This window comes from Electrona antarctica (assembly GCF_951216825.1).
Source record: "Electrona antarctica genome assembly, chromosome: 14".
NCBI lineage: Eukaryota > Metazoa > Chordata > Actinopteri > Myctophiformes > Myctophidae > Electrona > Electrona antarctica.
The window spans coordinates 41,878,839-41,892,760 of record NC_136795.1 but is presented as its reverse complement, the minus strand read 5'-3'; the positions used below and the strand labels follow the sequence as shown (position 1 = coordinate 41,892,760).

General features: G+C 40.5%; 3 protein-coding genes and 1 long non-coding RNA gene across 4 annotated transcripts; 3 read left to right on the top strand and 1 right to left on the bottom strand.

The window, feature by feature from the left end:
* Positions 1 to 244: 244 nt before the first annotated feature.
* Positions 245 to 8,303, bottom strand: LOC306936657. Its single transcript, XR_013791516.1, has 4 exons — positions 8,171 to 8,303; positions 7,635 to 7,731; positions 5,420 to 5,578; positions 245 to 1,840 (listed from the first exon to the last, which is right to left on the bottom strand). It is a non-coding gene; the product is annotated as an uncharacterized lncRNA (long non-coding RNA).
* Positions 8,304 to 8,563: 260 nt separating this feature from the next.
* Positions 8,564 to 9,065, top strand: LOC306936635 (histone H2A). Its single transcript, XM_079520220.1, has one exon. It carries the CDS (start codon positions 8,570 to 8,572, stop codon positions 8,954 to 8,956), a length of 387 nt encoding a protein of 128 aa, XP_079376346.1. The 5' UTR covers positions 8,564 to 8,569; the 3' UTR covers positions 8,957 to 9,065.
* A 1,874-nt stretch (positions 9,066 to 10,939) lies between these two features.
* LOC306936653 (histone H4) lies at positions 10,940 to 11,251 on the top strand (the record flags this gene model as incomplete). The annotated part of the gene is made up of 1 exon (XM_079520240.1): positions 10,940 to 11,251. One exon carries the CDS (start codon positions 10,940 to 10,942, stop codon positions 11,249 to 11,251), a length of 312 nt encoding a protein of 103 aa, XP_079376366.1.
* A 1,044-nt stretch (positions 11,252 to 12,295) lies between these two features.
* On the top strand, positions 12,296 to 13,196 carry LOC306936643 (histone H2B-like). Its single transcript, XM_079520228.1, has one exon. The coding sequence runs from the start codon at positions 12,449 to 12,451 to the stop codon at positions 12,821 to 12,823; it is 375 nt and encodes a 124-aa protein (XP_079376354.1). The 5' UTR covers positions 12,296 to 12,448; the 3' UTR covers positions 12,824 to 13,196.
* Positions 13,197 to 13,922: the final 726 nt, after the last annotated feature.

Genomic DNA, 13,922 nt, shown 5'->3' with positions numbered 1-13,922 from the left:
GCGTGCGTGCGTGCGTGTGTGTGTGTGTGTGTGTGTGTGTGTGTGTGCGCGTGAGTGTGTGCGTGCGTGTGTGCTTAGTGTTAAGTTGGATTAAGTGTTGATTTTCGTGGGGGGAAATGGATGGGTGGGGGGGAAAAAAGCAGAAAAAAGTAGGACAAGAACCTATGGTCCTCTTGTCAGCAAACCACTGACTGAGGAGAAATCAAGGAACCTTTAAAAAAAATGGGAGCAAATAAAGCAAGAGAGTTGGAAAAAAAAATCCGCAACACAAAAATATCAATAGAAAGCTGTACATAACGATTGCCATCGGAACACTTTTGTATTTTTGAAATAGGAGAAACAAAAGTTTTCATTTGGAGAAAAAAAATCCAGAGGGTTAGAGCTGTTGTAAGAGTAGAGAATCATGACGCCAAATTTATGCCCCGTCATAATTTTGACAAAGCATAAATCAGGCTTTAGTCAGATGGTTGAACGACACTGCCAGGTAATCAGTTTGTTTCGTTATTTTTGCCTTGCCTTGCCTATATTTCTCGCGCTCGCCAACATCAAACATCAGCAGCTCCAGCTCACCTTCGACAGGCAACAAGTCTATTCTGTTGTTTCTATGCTTCCATTTTTGTCAAGAGATGGCAACTTCACGGGTCAACATGGCAACGCATTGTGTTGCATATTACACACACGGTTTGACCTGGCATTTCAACCGCATCAACCCTGGCATCTCTATTGTGGGCACATTTTTTTGAGGTGAAAATGTTTAAAGGTCACCTAGGCAGCTATACCACTCTAGTTCCGCGTGGATTACGGCCCTGCGAAGGCAAACACCAGCAGTTACTTTTTCCCGTGTATGAAGATTAACGCTTATACATACGGTTTCCGATTTCACAGGAAGCAAAAGTTGTAGCCATACATTCTACTAAACACTGTGCTGTATGTTTGTTTGTGTAAACACACCGGTGGACAGTACAAATTTAAAGATGATATAGGCCTATACACAGTTTCAGCTCGTTGTCTTTGCAGGACTGATTACAAAGAACAGGCCTGTAATGTAAGTTCAATGACATCCACAGAACTCTGTCAACATGTTGACGCCATGAAGTTGCCATCTCTCTCTCTCTCTCTCCGACCCATAGAGCTCTGTTCACAAACACCAAGACACCACTGTTTAGAATTCATTCTTCAGCCTGCAGCCATTTAAACTGGCTACAGAACTTAGATTTTTGTTTTGTTTAAAATGTTATTCTATTTTTGGTTTATTTTATTTGTTTAGTTGGATGTTCATTTTTTTTTTCTTTTTTTTTGAGAATACAGCAAGCTTTATTTTGGACATGACATCTGGGGACTGTTGCACTAATCGATGAAATATGGCCGACAAACGTCAATCTATCGAAGATTGAGAACCTCCTATAAAGAACATCTGAAATGTAATGCAACTTTAGTGAGGAGGGGAGGAGGGAAGTTGTGTGTGTATCAAGGATATGGAAAGGGGAGGAGGGTGAATGGTTAATAGCTAACCAGCTGTAACAGAAATGAGAGATGTGTAAGCCTTTTATTTTTACAACTGGAATGGGCAGGAGAGGGACTATGGCATCACACACACGCACGCACACACGCACCCTCTCCAATGAAATGTGACATTCATCATCTCTCCCCTCCTTTATTCTTTTCATCCTCCCATCATAAAACACTCCCTTCTCTCTTCCTCTTTTCTTGTACCCCTCTGTAGTTCAGCAGAAGAGGAGGACATTTTGTATTTCTTTTGTTTTATGAAACTCATTTGGTTTTTGGAGCGGACAGGAACGCTCTCTCTCGCTGGTCTACGTCGTGCTCGTTTTGCTCACTTCTGTTCAGACAAAAACAAACAAACAAACAAAAACAAAAAAAAAGTTACACTTTTATTTTAAGCATCACCTTTGTTCCAATCATTTTCCAATTCTCTAGTTTTGGAAAATGAAAATGAAAAGAGGCATTTTATTTTATTTGTATTTTTGGTTCCTGCAGTCTTTTCTAATGCACAGATTTCCAAACAAAAACCGGCTTATTTAAACTGTGTACCTCATCACGTGACAATAACGGTGCCAAACACTAAATGATGGGTTTCATTCCAAAATGTTAATCAGACATTTTGAGAAGCAAAGCCTACATCTGAAAGTTCACAAATATAATGAACCCTTGAAGAACATTAACATGTTTTGAGGAGAGGTCTCAGGATGGCACCAAAACGCTTTAGTTTTTGTCTTGTAATTCACAGTAAAAAAAAAAAGTAAATCAAAAAAATACATGTAAAGGGCTGTTGAGACAATGCAGAGACAAACACAAAAATCCTGCTACTGACAGGAAGTATCACTTACTGTTTTGTCACACAATATCGTAACTCAACACCTCCAGAAATACGTTTGCATTTACCCAGCCACAGACAAAATCAGATTGTTGATTGGTAACCCTTTGGGGCACATATCTGATCTCTCGGCTTGTCTGAACATGCAAAACTGGATTATCTGTGATTATTGAGACAACTTTAGGACGGTCAGCTTTGAAACATATATTCTGTACTTACTGTATGTAAATCTGGAGGGGAAATAGAAATGGCTTTCTCCTCTTTCATAACAATTGAGTTGATGCATGTATTAGCGAGCACTGCAGTCATTAGCCCTGACACACTTTCTGAATCTGAAACCACAAACTGTCAAGTGTAGCTAATTATTTTATCATGTATTCAGACAGGCTTATTTCAACTTCTATATAAACACAAGATTTTTCTTACCGTTTTAGAAGATAATTATGCTTTTAAGAAATGTCAACCTTTTTAATGATACTGAAACTTCAACAGGAAATGACAGGCTGTTTTCAACCAAGTTTCTTGTTCAAAAGTTTTGTTTTTTGTTATAACCTCTTGAAATTCCTTGGTAATATGATCACAAACCAAGCAAAATGTATTCAAACTAGCATCACTACCAACTGACGCTGTGAGATTATTTCAGTCACTGAGCTTGAGAGACTGTTGTACGGTTTGTAGCTGTGGGCCTGCTTCACAGATGCTCAGTTACTACGGCAACAGACAGACAGACAGACGGAAGGACTCCTAGCTCTTGTAGAGGACAGTTTGCTGTGATGACACACAGTCTTCTAGTGTGTCGTTTTCTACCCTGCCTCAGAGGCTAAGGGATGCTCATTAAGACATAACTAACCTCTTGACACATAACTAGGAACGCTACCTCATAAAACAAGTCAGCCACAACATTGATGTTGTTTCTCCTTTGTAAAAAATAAAAATAAAGAAAAAAAGACAAGAGCAGGTTGTCAGTCAGTCGATCAGACAGACCGACCGACAGACAGATGGACTGACAGACAGATAGACACAAAAGACAGTGCATGTCATGGTCATGATTATGTTCCCCCTCTTACTTTAATTTATTTTTATTTTGCATCCCCGGCTTAAAGATGGGACTTTAAAAAAAAGAAAAAGACAAAAAGGACCCTTTGGGGTTGGGGGCATGGCAGTACAGGGCAACAGGGGGAAGGGGATTGTAATGTATGTGTCTTGTTCACTGCCGTTCTGTGTCTTTTTCTAAACAAGGAAGCTTAACGAAATGGAGCGACCTCCATGTGATGCTTTAATATTCTATTCCCAATGGACCCTTAATAATTATCACGCTGTGAACCAGAGAACCAGGAAAGTGGAATTAAAGTGGCATTTAGTTTGAATCTAAAACCTGGAGACACATCAGCTTTTCGTTAAATTACATTGCGATGCCGCTGAATGACATCAGACCAGATAAGGACACACGTCTTCATTCCCCAGGACAGACGGGTTCCTGGTAGAATGCATGGGATTCACTGTTTCAGCTATACATGTTTTATTTCAGTTCAGGATATTGAACGGATTACTAATGCCATACTACTTACTATCAAAGTGTTGCATTCTGGGAAGTAAAAATGTATAATGTGTGACATCACAGATCCCAAATTTTAGCCCACACAATGAATTATGTTTGGTCAGATTCTTGTATAATATATGTACAGTATCTCTAGGTCGTAATTTCCCTCATTGTCATATGGCATCATAGCACAGGTACACGGGCCTTGTCCTGGCCACTAAAAACCACACAACCCACAATCTTCCCTCCTTCCTGCCCTGCTGCCCAAATTCCCCAACCCTGTGACTTCACTTCCTGAATCAAGGGGCACGATATCTGTAACCATGTCATTTATTTTTTTGTTGATCTACCTCTTAGGGAAAAAAATAGGAAAAAATAATACAAAAAAAAAACGTTTTGAAAAATGACACAAAAAACAAACAAAACAAAAAAATACAAATAAAAAATACAACAATTGGAATGCTCAAATGAATTCTAGATAAATAATCTAACTGGGTAGCAGCATCTCCATATACTGTAGTGATAGTCTATTAAAATAAAGAACTTTTACTTCCAAAGATGATTTTACTTTCTTTTTCCATTGTTAGTTGTTTTTTGAAAGGATTATGAAATGGAAAAATAAACTGAAAGGAGGAGAGATGAACTTACCACCTGTTATTTTCTTCTTTAAAAAAAGAGATTTCATTCATTCATACATTATGCGATTTGAATATTTTTTTTTGTTCCTCATTAAACTTACGCCTTTTTAACCTTAAAAATATTGTCCATCTTTAATTTTTGTTGCTTTGTTATTTTTTTCTCACTCTTTAATTGCTTTTGTTTTTTCTCCAAATGACAAAGGATTGTATATGATGTGTTTGGATGCATTTAGAATTCTGTTTCTTTCTCTTAGTTTCTCTGTCTCTCAAGTCTGATTTATTCGTTATAAGACAGTGTTGCACGTCAAAAACAGCTCACAGCACGTCACGGACGCAACGTGCGGTTGTAGAGCTGCGATTTTCGTGACACCACTGTTAAGACATCAAATCAGGCATTTCTCCTGAGCTACAGCGCCCTGTGAGGGGTTCCTTATGGCTAAACAATAGCGGTGACAAAAACTTTTCTCTTTCTAAATTCTTGGCAGTTTTTTTTCTATTTCCATTCTTCTAATGAGTCATTTTATAAAGGACCTGTTGTTATTGGCTGGCCTTGGAGCCAAAGGGGGTGGGGGTAGAAAGAGGGGGGCATTGTGGAACCTTCTCTCACTGTCTTATTGAAATGCACTAAAATGTAACTGCAGTGCCAGTTATAGATGACCCAGACATAAAAGTCTGGTCTTCTAATGAAGTCTGCCTGGTCCTTCTTACGAGATTAAATGAAAAGACAGTATTGTTTTTTTTTTAATATATATATTTGGGAATGATGGGTTACTATTGTGAACACTGTAGCTGGTTAAGACTTCCACAATAAGACCAGTCTCTTCTCTGGCTTTGAACTCTAGCATTGCATAGATAGATTTGGGCCAATGTAAACACACAATGCAAGATGATCAATGTATAGCTCACCACCCACAGCTGAGATGAGACAATGTGAGAAAAGGTTATTGTCTTTGTAGTGCCTCCCTCCGGCCACTTGGGGACACTGTGGTATTTACAGTATATGGAATTTCACCCTCTGCCTGCCTGATTCCTCTAGTCCTCTCATCAACACTTGTTTTAAAACTCCTTGTAAACAAAACAGAACATAGATATGAATGTGTTATTAAAATATGAGAAAATGGACCAGATAGTTTGCCTGTTTTTTGTTTTCTGTTTGGCTCAGCTTCTAATGGTGGTCTACCTCAACAACAAGCATACACAGAGGTGTGTGTGTGTGTGTGTGTGTGTGTGTGTGTGTGTGTGTGTGTGTGTGTGTGTGTGTGTGTGTGTGTGTGTGTGTGTGTGTGTGTGTGTGTGTGTGTGTGTGTGTGTATGTATGTGTGTGTGTGTGTGTGTGTGTGTGTGTGTGTGTGTGTGTGTGTGTGTGTGTGTGTGTGTGTGTGTGTGTGTGTGTGTGCGTGCGTGCGTGCGTGCGTGCGTGCGTTTGATTAGCCTACAGCCTTGCATTGAATTGCATTTGAGCAGTATGACAATCTTTTGGTGTCTATTATAGCTGCTATTGAATAGGATTGTGATATTACAATGATACAAGCATTATTATATGACCTGTGTACAATTGGACCTGTAGTGGTCCATTGGAAATGTGTACACTGAGAGAGTTATGGGGGTCCTTGGAAATACAATGATTTGAGAACCTAGTGGACTCCCAATCTGGGAACCCCAATGGCAAAAAATAATACAATAATAAAACAAATCCCTTTGAATGTATCTGTCTTGAGAGATTAGTGGATTTATAATGTGTCATTGCGACCAAAGGTCACAGTTAACTATGGAATTGTGCATTTCCTGTCAGTTTGTGTGTTGGTCAGGCACATGACATCACATGACATCAGGGATGGAGCATGTGACATCACGTGACATCATCAGGGATGGAGCATGTGACATCACGTGACATCATCAGGGATGGAGATCCCTGATGTCTTCAATATTAAGCCCATATATGGAGATCCCTGATGTCATCAATATTGGCCAGCAACTATACATCTGACCTCAAACCAAACCCTTAGATCTCCATATATGGAGCTACCTGTTCTGACATTCCATATGTTGATGATCCTTCCCTATCCATTCTTCGATGTCTCTAGACGGGCTTGCCCCAAAGTTATTTGTGCAGCTGCACAAATAACTGATTCAATTCAATAATCATTATGATAATCCTCTGTTTTATGTGTGAATGCTCTTTTGATGTGATATTAGTCAGACTCTGCGTTTCAGTAGACTTGATATAGGCCTAGTAGTAGTGATACTGCTTTTTCTTAGGTGAGACATGGTAGGTGAATAGGGAATAGCTAATAGCTATCACAATGAAACTTCTCCAGTTGATTACTTATATTAAAACTAAGATGTTTTGTATTACAAGTTTTCTGAAATTATATGTTTAAATATGCAAATTAGGCATTATATGCGCTAATTTGCATACATTTCGGGACGATAAATCTGAAGATCGGATAAAGCCAGGTTCAAAATGATTATTTTATTTTGTTGACATATTAGAGAAAAAGAAAATTACAGAAGGGATTTTAGATATCTCTAATTATCACTCCACAAATCCGAAAATAGTGTCAACAGGCATAAAAAACCAATTTTCTGCATGTTTTTAGGTATAAAATGTGATGTAAATCAGGCTGTGAATGATATATCAACAAACCCATCTGTAAATATCTGCAGAATATAGACTAAGACTAAGACTGGAAAGTTTGGTGTATGTGAGTGCAACTGAAGTGGAGATTCTTTGTCCCAGGTATGAGGAAAACTCATTTTGAGTAAACGGCCTTTAAAGAATTGTATTGTAAAATTCCAAAACGTTTTATTTGAAGCCACTATTTTGAGACAAAATATCTCATCCAAATCTTGGCAACAACATATAATGCCATATATCATTGGAAAGGTTTGATCCAAATATGGTCAGGTCACTTCCTTTGTACCAACAACCAATCATGACAATAATTGATAGGGTGGATTTTAACCCAGCAAAACGAGCTGTCATTGGCTAAAAAAAACTACTAAAATAAACATCTAAATCTGTGTTTTGAATGTTTATTTTGATTTAGTTTGGAAGAAAACATGTTTAGGAAGCAAAATAGCAAAAAAAGAAAAAAGGAAAAATCATGATTTCACCTACCATGTCTCGCCTTAAACACTGGATTACTTCATTAGTGATCAGAAGGGTGGACCGAGAACACTTTTGAGGTTTTCAAGGGTAACAGGATAGTTGGGCACTATAGGGACATAAACAAGAAGTTGGATGATTAAAGTCTGACAATAATTCACTGCATGTTCACATCAGAAGCTCTTAATCCAGAGCGATTTACAGTAAGCAAGAACAACACATGGCACGTGTTGGTCCATGGTATGGTCTAATTAATACATATACAATAGTCATCAAGAATCATATGTAAGTGAAGAACCTAACATCTGTCTAACAGTGGAATATCTATATAATGAAACTATGCATATACACTATAGTCTACATAAAATGCTATGGACAAAATAGCTAATTTTACATCAAGGTGCAAATATGTCCCTGGTGCCCACCTATCCTGTATCCTTTTCAAGTGGGCCCTGATTCAGACAATGTTGAGAACCAGTGACTTGGATCTTTTTTTCTAATGCGTTTTGAATCAAGGTCAATTGAGAGCATGATGGGTTGTTACTTACTCATTGTATCATGCGGTCCACCTGTATGGTGCATTCATATTATGTTTCTCCAGTTGGCAATTTCTCTATAAATATTGGTTTTACCATGATACTAGGCTACTAATCTGGGGTAAGGACATGTTGTACAGTGTAGCACACGCCCAGGACCATCTGTTGTGATTGGACGACACAACTGAGGGAGTAACCGGCCAATCAACGCGAACATGTGTTGTGATTGGAGGGGACAACTTACGGAGTAACTGGCCAATCAACGCGCTCTACTGATGTGAGCCACGATTGGACGATACAACTTACGGAGCAACTAGCCAATCAACGCGTGCCTAAAGCTAAATATAAACGGGGTGTTTCAGTTCTTTCCCATATTCTCGCTCAGAACTACACAGCTTACTTAACAGAACCATGTCAGGAAGAGGTAAAACCGGCGGAAAGGCCAGGGCGAAAGCCAAGACCCGCTCATCTCGTGCCGGACTCCAGTTCCCCGTGGGCCGTGTACACAGACTGCTGCGTAAAGGCAACTATGCCCAGAGAGTCGGTGCCGGAGCTCCAGTGTACCTTGCTGCGGTGCTCGAGTATCTAACCGCTGAGATTCTGGAGTTGGCTGGTAACGCTGCCCGTGACAACAAGAAGACTCGTATCATCCCCCGTCACCTCCAGCTGGCCGTCCGCAACGACGAGGAGCTCAACAAACTGCTCGGTGGCGTGACCATCGCTCAGGGCGGTGTGCTGCCCAACATCCAGGCTGTTCTGCTCCCCAAGAAGACCGAGAAGGCTGCCAAGGCAAAATAAATCTGATCGTTTAACGAACCCCACAAAGGCTCTTTTAAGAGCCACCCACAATTTCACCAAAGAGTGTCTTCTAATGCCATTATACAATTATTTGTTATATTCTACTAACTTCATGGGTCTTCAACTGCGGAGTTGGATTGATGGGCAGACATACATTACTGTAGTTCTAATTTGTATTTATTTATTCAGCACAGTATAAAAAACAACACTGAACATATAAATATAAGAAGGGTAAAGTGCTAGGCTGTATGTGTAAACATGTAATGTTAAATATGCAGTTAAATATATCAGAGCGTACCCAACTACCCATGCTCGCCACCCCGCAAAAAGGTTATGGTCTCCACTAGGCCGAAGGCATGGGGAGAGAGTATGTTTTGCACTCCGTCCGTGTGTGTCCTTCCGTCTGTGAACAGCTAATCTCCGGCACAGTTAACCCGGTCGATGCCAAATTTTGCACACACACTCCCTGGATGCCAACGATGAACCTCTGCCCCAACAGTTCCAGAACGGCCTGTTATAGCGCCACCAGGAGGCCGCTTTGTGCAAAACAAGTTTTTGGACAGTACACCTACAGATTTTGTCCAAACATCATGCAAATTGGTACACAGTCTCTCTAGAACCAGTCAACGAAACGGGTCTTTCAGATTTCTCCGACTCCATCCTGATTGGCTAAGATTGGCTTCCAAAGTTCGCAGGAGTGCTCAGTTTCAAACAAAATGCTGCAAATCATGAACACATCGTGTGATTTCCGTGAAATTGTGCACGCACATTCCCACTAGGCCAAGGAAGAAATGCCACATGAACATTTTCAACTCAGCCTCATGGTGGCGCTATAACTGGCCAAAAAGTGTTTTTACCTCTAACTGCACGGATCTGTGGATAACTTTGTATGCCAACTCCCTAGAGGCTAAGGAAAAACCTTTGCCTGGAATTTTTCACATCAGCTCTTTATAGCGCCACCAGGAGGCCGAAATATGTAAAACACATTTTCTAATATTACTCCTTCAGATTTTATCCAAATTTCACGCAAATCGGTACACATGCTCTTCATGGTCATGTGATCAAGACGGGTTTGTTTGATTTCTCATAATCCACCCTCATTGGCTACGATTGGCTTCTAAACTTTTCAGGAGTAGCCCGCTTTGTACCTGTTTTGTACAAATCGCCACAACTACTCAACGCAGCGTCCGATTGTGGTGAAACTGTGCATGCATATTCCCACTAGGCTTTGGAAGAAATGCCACTTGACAGTTTTCAAATCAGCCTCATGGTGGCGCTACAACAGGCCAAGCCGCGTCACACACACACGTTTATATTGCTCCTAAACATTTTGCCAAACATCACACACACACTCCTATCCTCCTGGTGGAGACCTGTGCCCAGACTGCAACTTTTTCTAGTTTGTTATTGTTCCCTGCTTACAATAAACCTAAGGTAAGTGGGGAACGTAGGGATGACGCCCAATATTTAGTGTTGTAAATTATTTCTCAACGGAACGGCCCCTTGTTTTATGATTATGAACCAAACACTACATAATGAAGTAAACATTTGGCAATAGTATCTCATATATCAATTAACTATTTCCAAATGCAAATAATTCATTTAACCATGGATTAATGTTAATAAAAACAACCAACAGCCAAGAATGTTGGTGTAGTCCTGGATTTGAACAGCCACATTAACACAATAGTATTACATAGGTTAAGGTAAATAAATAAAGGTAAATAGTAATATCCTACTTGCCGAGACTGTTCAGGTTATTAAGTATAAGTATTGTATACTATTATGATTGTCTTAATCTAATAAAGATGTATGAATTGGGCATGACTGCGTGTGTATGTGTTTGGGGGGAGGGGTTTGGCAACGCCCACGCAGCGAAGTCTGCCTGTCCTCCCTTACGTCCTCAGAACACAGATAAATAAACGAGGCTTTGCCTTTTCTTATCACTCACTTTTATAAACTCATCTACACCATTACGCAAAAATGTCAGGTCGCGGAAAAGGAGGAAAAGGTCTGGGAAAAGGAGGTGCTAAGCGTCATCGCAAAGTGCTTCGTGATAACATCCAGGGAATCACCAAGCCCGCTATCCGCCGTCTGGCTCGCCGTGGCGGCGTGAAGCGTATCTCCGGTCTGATCTACGAGGAGACCCGCGGTGTCCTCAAGGTTTTCTTGGAGAACGTGATCCGTGACGCAGTCACCTACACCGAGCACGCCAAGAGAAAGACCGTGACCGCCATGGATGTTGTCTATGCTCTGAAGAGACAGGGACGCACTCTGTACGGCTTCGGAGGTTAAATTGCTGATTCGACTACCAACAACCCAAAGGCTCTTTTAAGAGCCGCCCACAGTTTCTTTAAAAGAGTTATCTGCTTATTTTAGACTGGTGATTCAACGGCAAGTAGCGATATTGGTGCTACAAATAAACTATAGGCTTCAATGTATGTTTACTATGTATGTAGCTCCGTTTGTAACCTCTACGCTTTCGCTCCGAGAAGAGGTTTCGTGTCATGAAATTCCTACACGGGTAGAAATGGGGTTGAGCAGGCCGATTTTTAAGACTGGGGTGAAACAACCGCTTTAAAAAATAGTCCATTCAGGGTCTGCATGCGCACTGCAGTACTGCTTCCGTAAGATTGTATTGGGAAAACATGGTACTGGCTGACTTCATAAGCTTTGTAAGCGGTTTTTTTTCCACCTCTGCCTAAACATACGTGCCTCAGCCTGTCCTAAGTTTATGATCTGTAGCCAGCCAGAAATGCCTGTACCTTTTGGAAACGATGCTGCGAATGGGGTTTTCGCCAGTTTTTGGACGGCTCAACCCCGTTCTACCGATGCAGGGATATCCTTACACGGAACGTCTTCTCGGAGCTAAGAGCTAGCTATGAGGTTCCAAACGGAGCTAGTATGTATGTGACGCTTCATACTGTATGTATGGTATGTCTGTAGTACCATACCAAGTTTCGCAAAACTAAAACTAGCAGATAAAAGCCTGGCGTGAATACAAATCGCTGCGGATATCATGGAGTTAAAGTAATATTACTACTACTACTATTAGTAAACAACCACAATAATAGTTTTGATTATGATCACTATACTTTAAACTAAAATAAAACAAACAGGCACATGTCAGTATAGAACAATACAGCAATGGATATGAATCCCTGCTTTATCTCAGTTTATATTTCCATGTTAGAGGTTTGGCATTGGTGATTTGTATCAGAAATTTTACTTTACAGCTGGATATGAATTAAACTGTAGATGACAAATACAGCTTATGCGGGAACACATTATGCAGAAACAAAGAAACCACTCACTCCATTGAGCACCGCCCTCTGTAGATCGCGTAACAGTGGCATGATGACAGTCTCGGCCAATCCTAAACGGGGAGTCGTACACTGCTTTTGCATTGGCTTTGTATAAATACTGGTGCAACGCACTGAACGCAGCAAACGATTCACTTGTTTTCTTCAATCCATTGAGGAAGAAATAACCATGCCTGAAGTTGCAAAGCCAGCGCCCAAGAAGGGCTCCAAGAAAGCCGTCAGCAAGACTGCAGCAAAGGGCGGCAAGAAGCGCAGAAAGTCCAGGAAGGAGAGCTACGCCATCTACATATACAAGGTCCTGAAGCAGGTCCACCCTGACACTGGTGTCTCTTCCAAGGCCATGGGCATCATGAACTCCTTCGTCAATGACATTTTTGAGCGCATCGCCGGTGAAGCCTCCAAACTGGCTCACTATAACAAGCGTTCCACCATCTCATCCAGGGAGATTCAGACCGCCGTCCGCCTGCTGCTCCCCGGTGAGCTGGCCAAGCACGCCGTGTCTGAAGGCACCAAGGCTGTGACCAAATACACCAGCTCCAAGTAAACTGCATAGTCTGCTATAAAACTACAACGGTCCTTTTAAGGACCACCCATATTTTCAAGAAAGGGTTGATCCACAAATTAATACAAGCCTCTACAAATGCGTTAACGCCATAATGCATTTAAACATTATGGCAGTGGCTTCATGTCTGTAATGACTGCCTCAGGCATGACTATCATTACTGTATTTAGCAGACTCTTAATCCAAAACATGGTAATGCGTCATAACTGGTCATGAGATTTCTTCTTCTCTTGGCTTCTAGGTCTGTGTACTTGTGAGTGTGTATATATATATATATATATATTATTACATGTTTTCAATAAATTCGTCGTACCAGTATTTATGTGTCGGCTTTGCCACTACCAGTTTATGTACATTTAACTTCATGCAGATAGCCTGACACAATTGTATTTATTACATATTTGGTGACGTGTGCATTGTCCTGCTGGGTTATCCGACAGCCAACTGTCAGCCTTGTAGAGATACCGAACATTCAGGCCTTTGTCAGTCAAACATAGGCCTACATGATAATCTGCTGCCCATATGATACAAATCCATGCATTTTAAGTCTAATGTGTATGGGATATGTTTCCTGTGCAATTAGTAATCAAATAATGAGAGACAAAGAGAGAGGTGCAAAAAGGTTTAAAAATAAACTGGTACTTCAAAGATCAGTGGGACTGGAATTCTGATGAAATCCAAGCACTCAAAATGAAAAAAATGAGAGAATAAAATCACATGTCAACATGTTTCGACTCATTCTTCATCCTGCCCTGGGCCTGATGAAGACTCCTATGTGAGTCGAAACATGTTGGCTTTTTAAGCTTTAATAAAGTACATTTTATTTCCACCCCCACATTTTGAGTGCTCGGATGGGTATAGATGTGCTATATATTATGTTGCCTTGTTGTTTTATTTATTTTGTAGAGCTAAATGTCATGTTGGAAAAGTGGAGCTTTCTCCTTGAATATAGATATAATGTAATTTACATGTATAATATAAATTATACATTTAAGTGTGAAATTAATTGAAACATGTCAGGTTTCACATTCACAAAACAAGAGCTTAGCAGAGTAAGTGCCCTCTGTTAAGTCTCCATGCC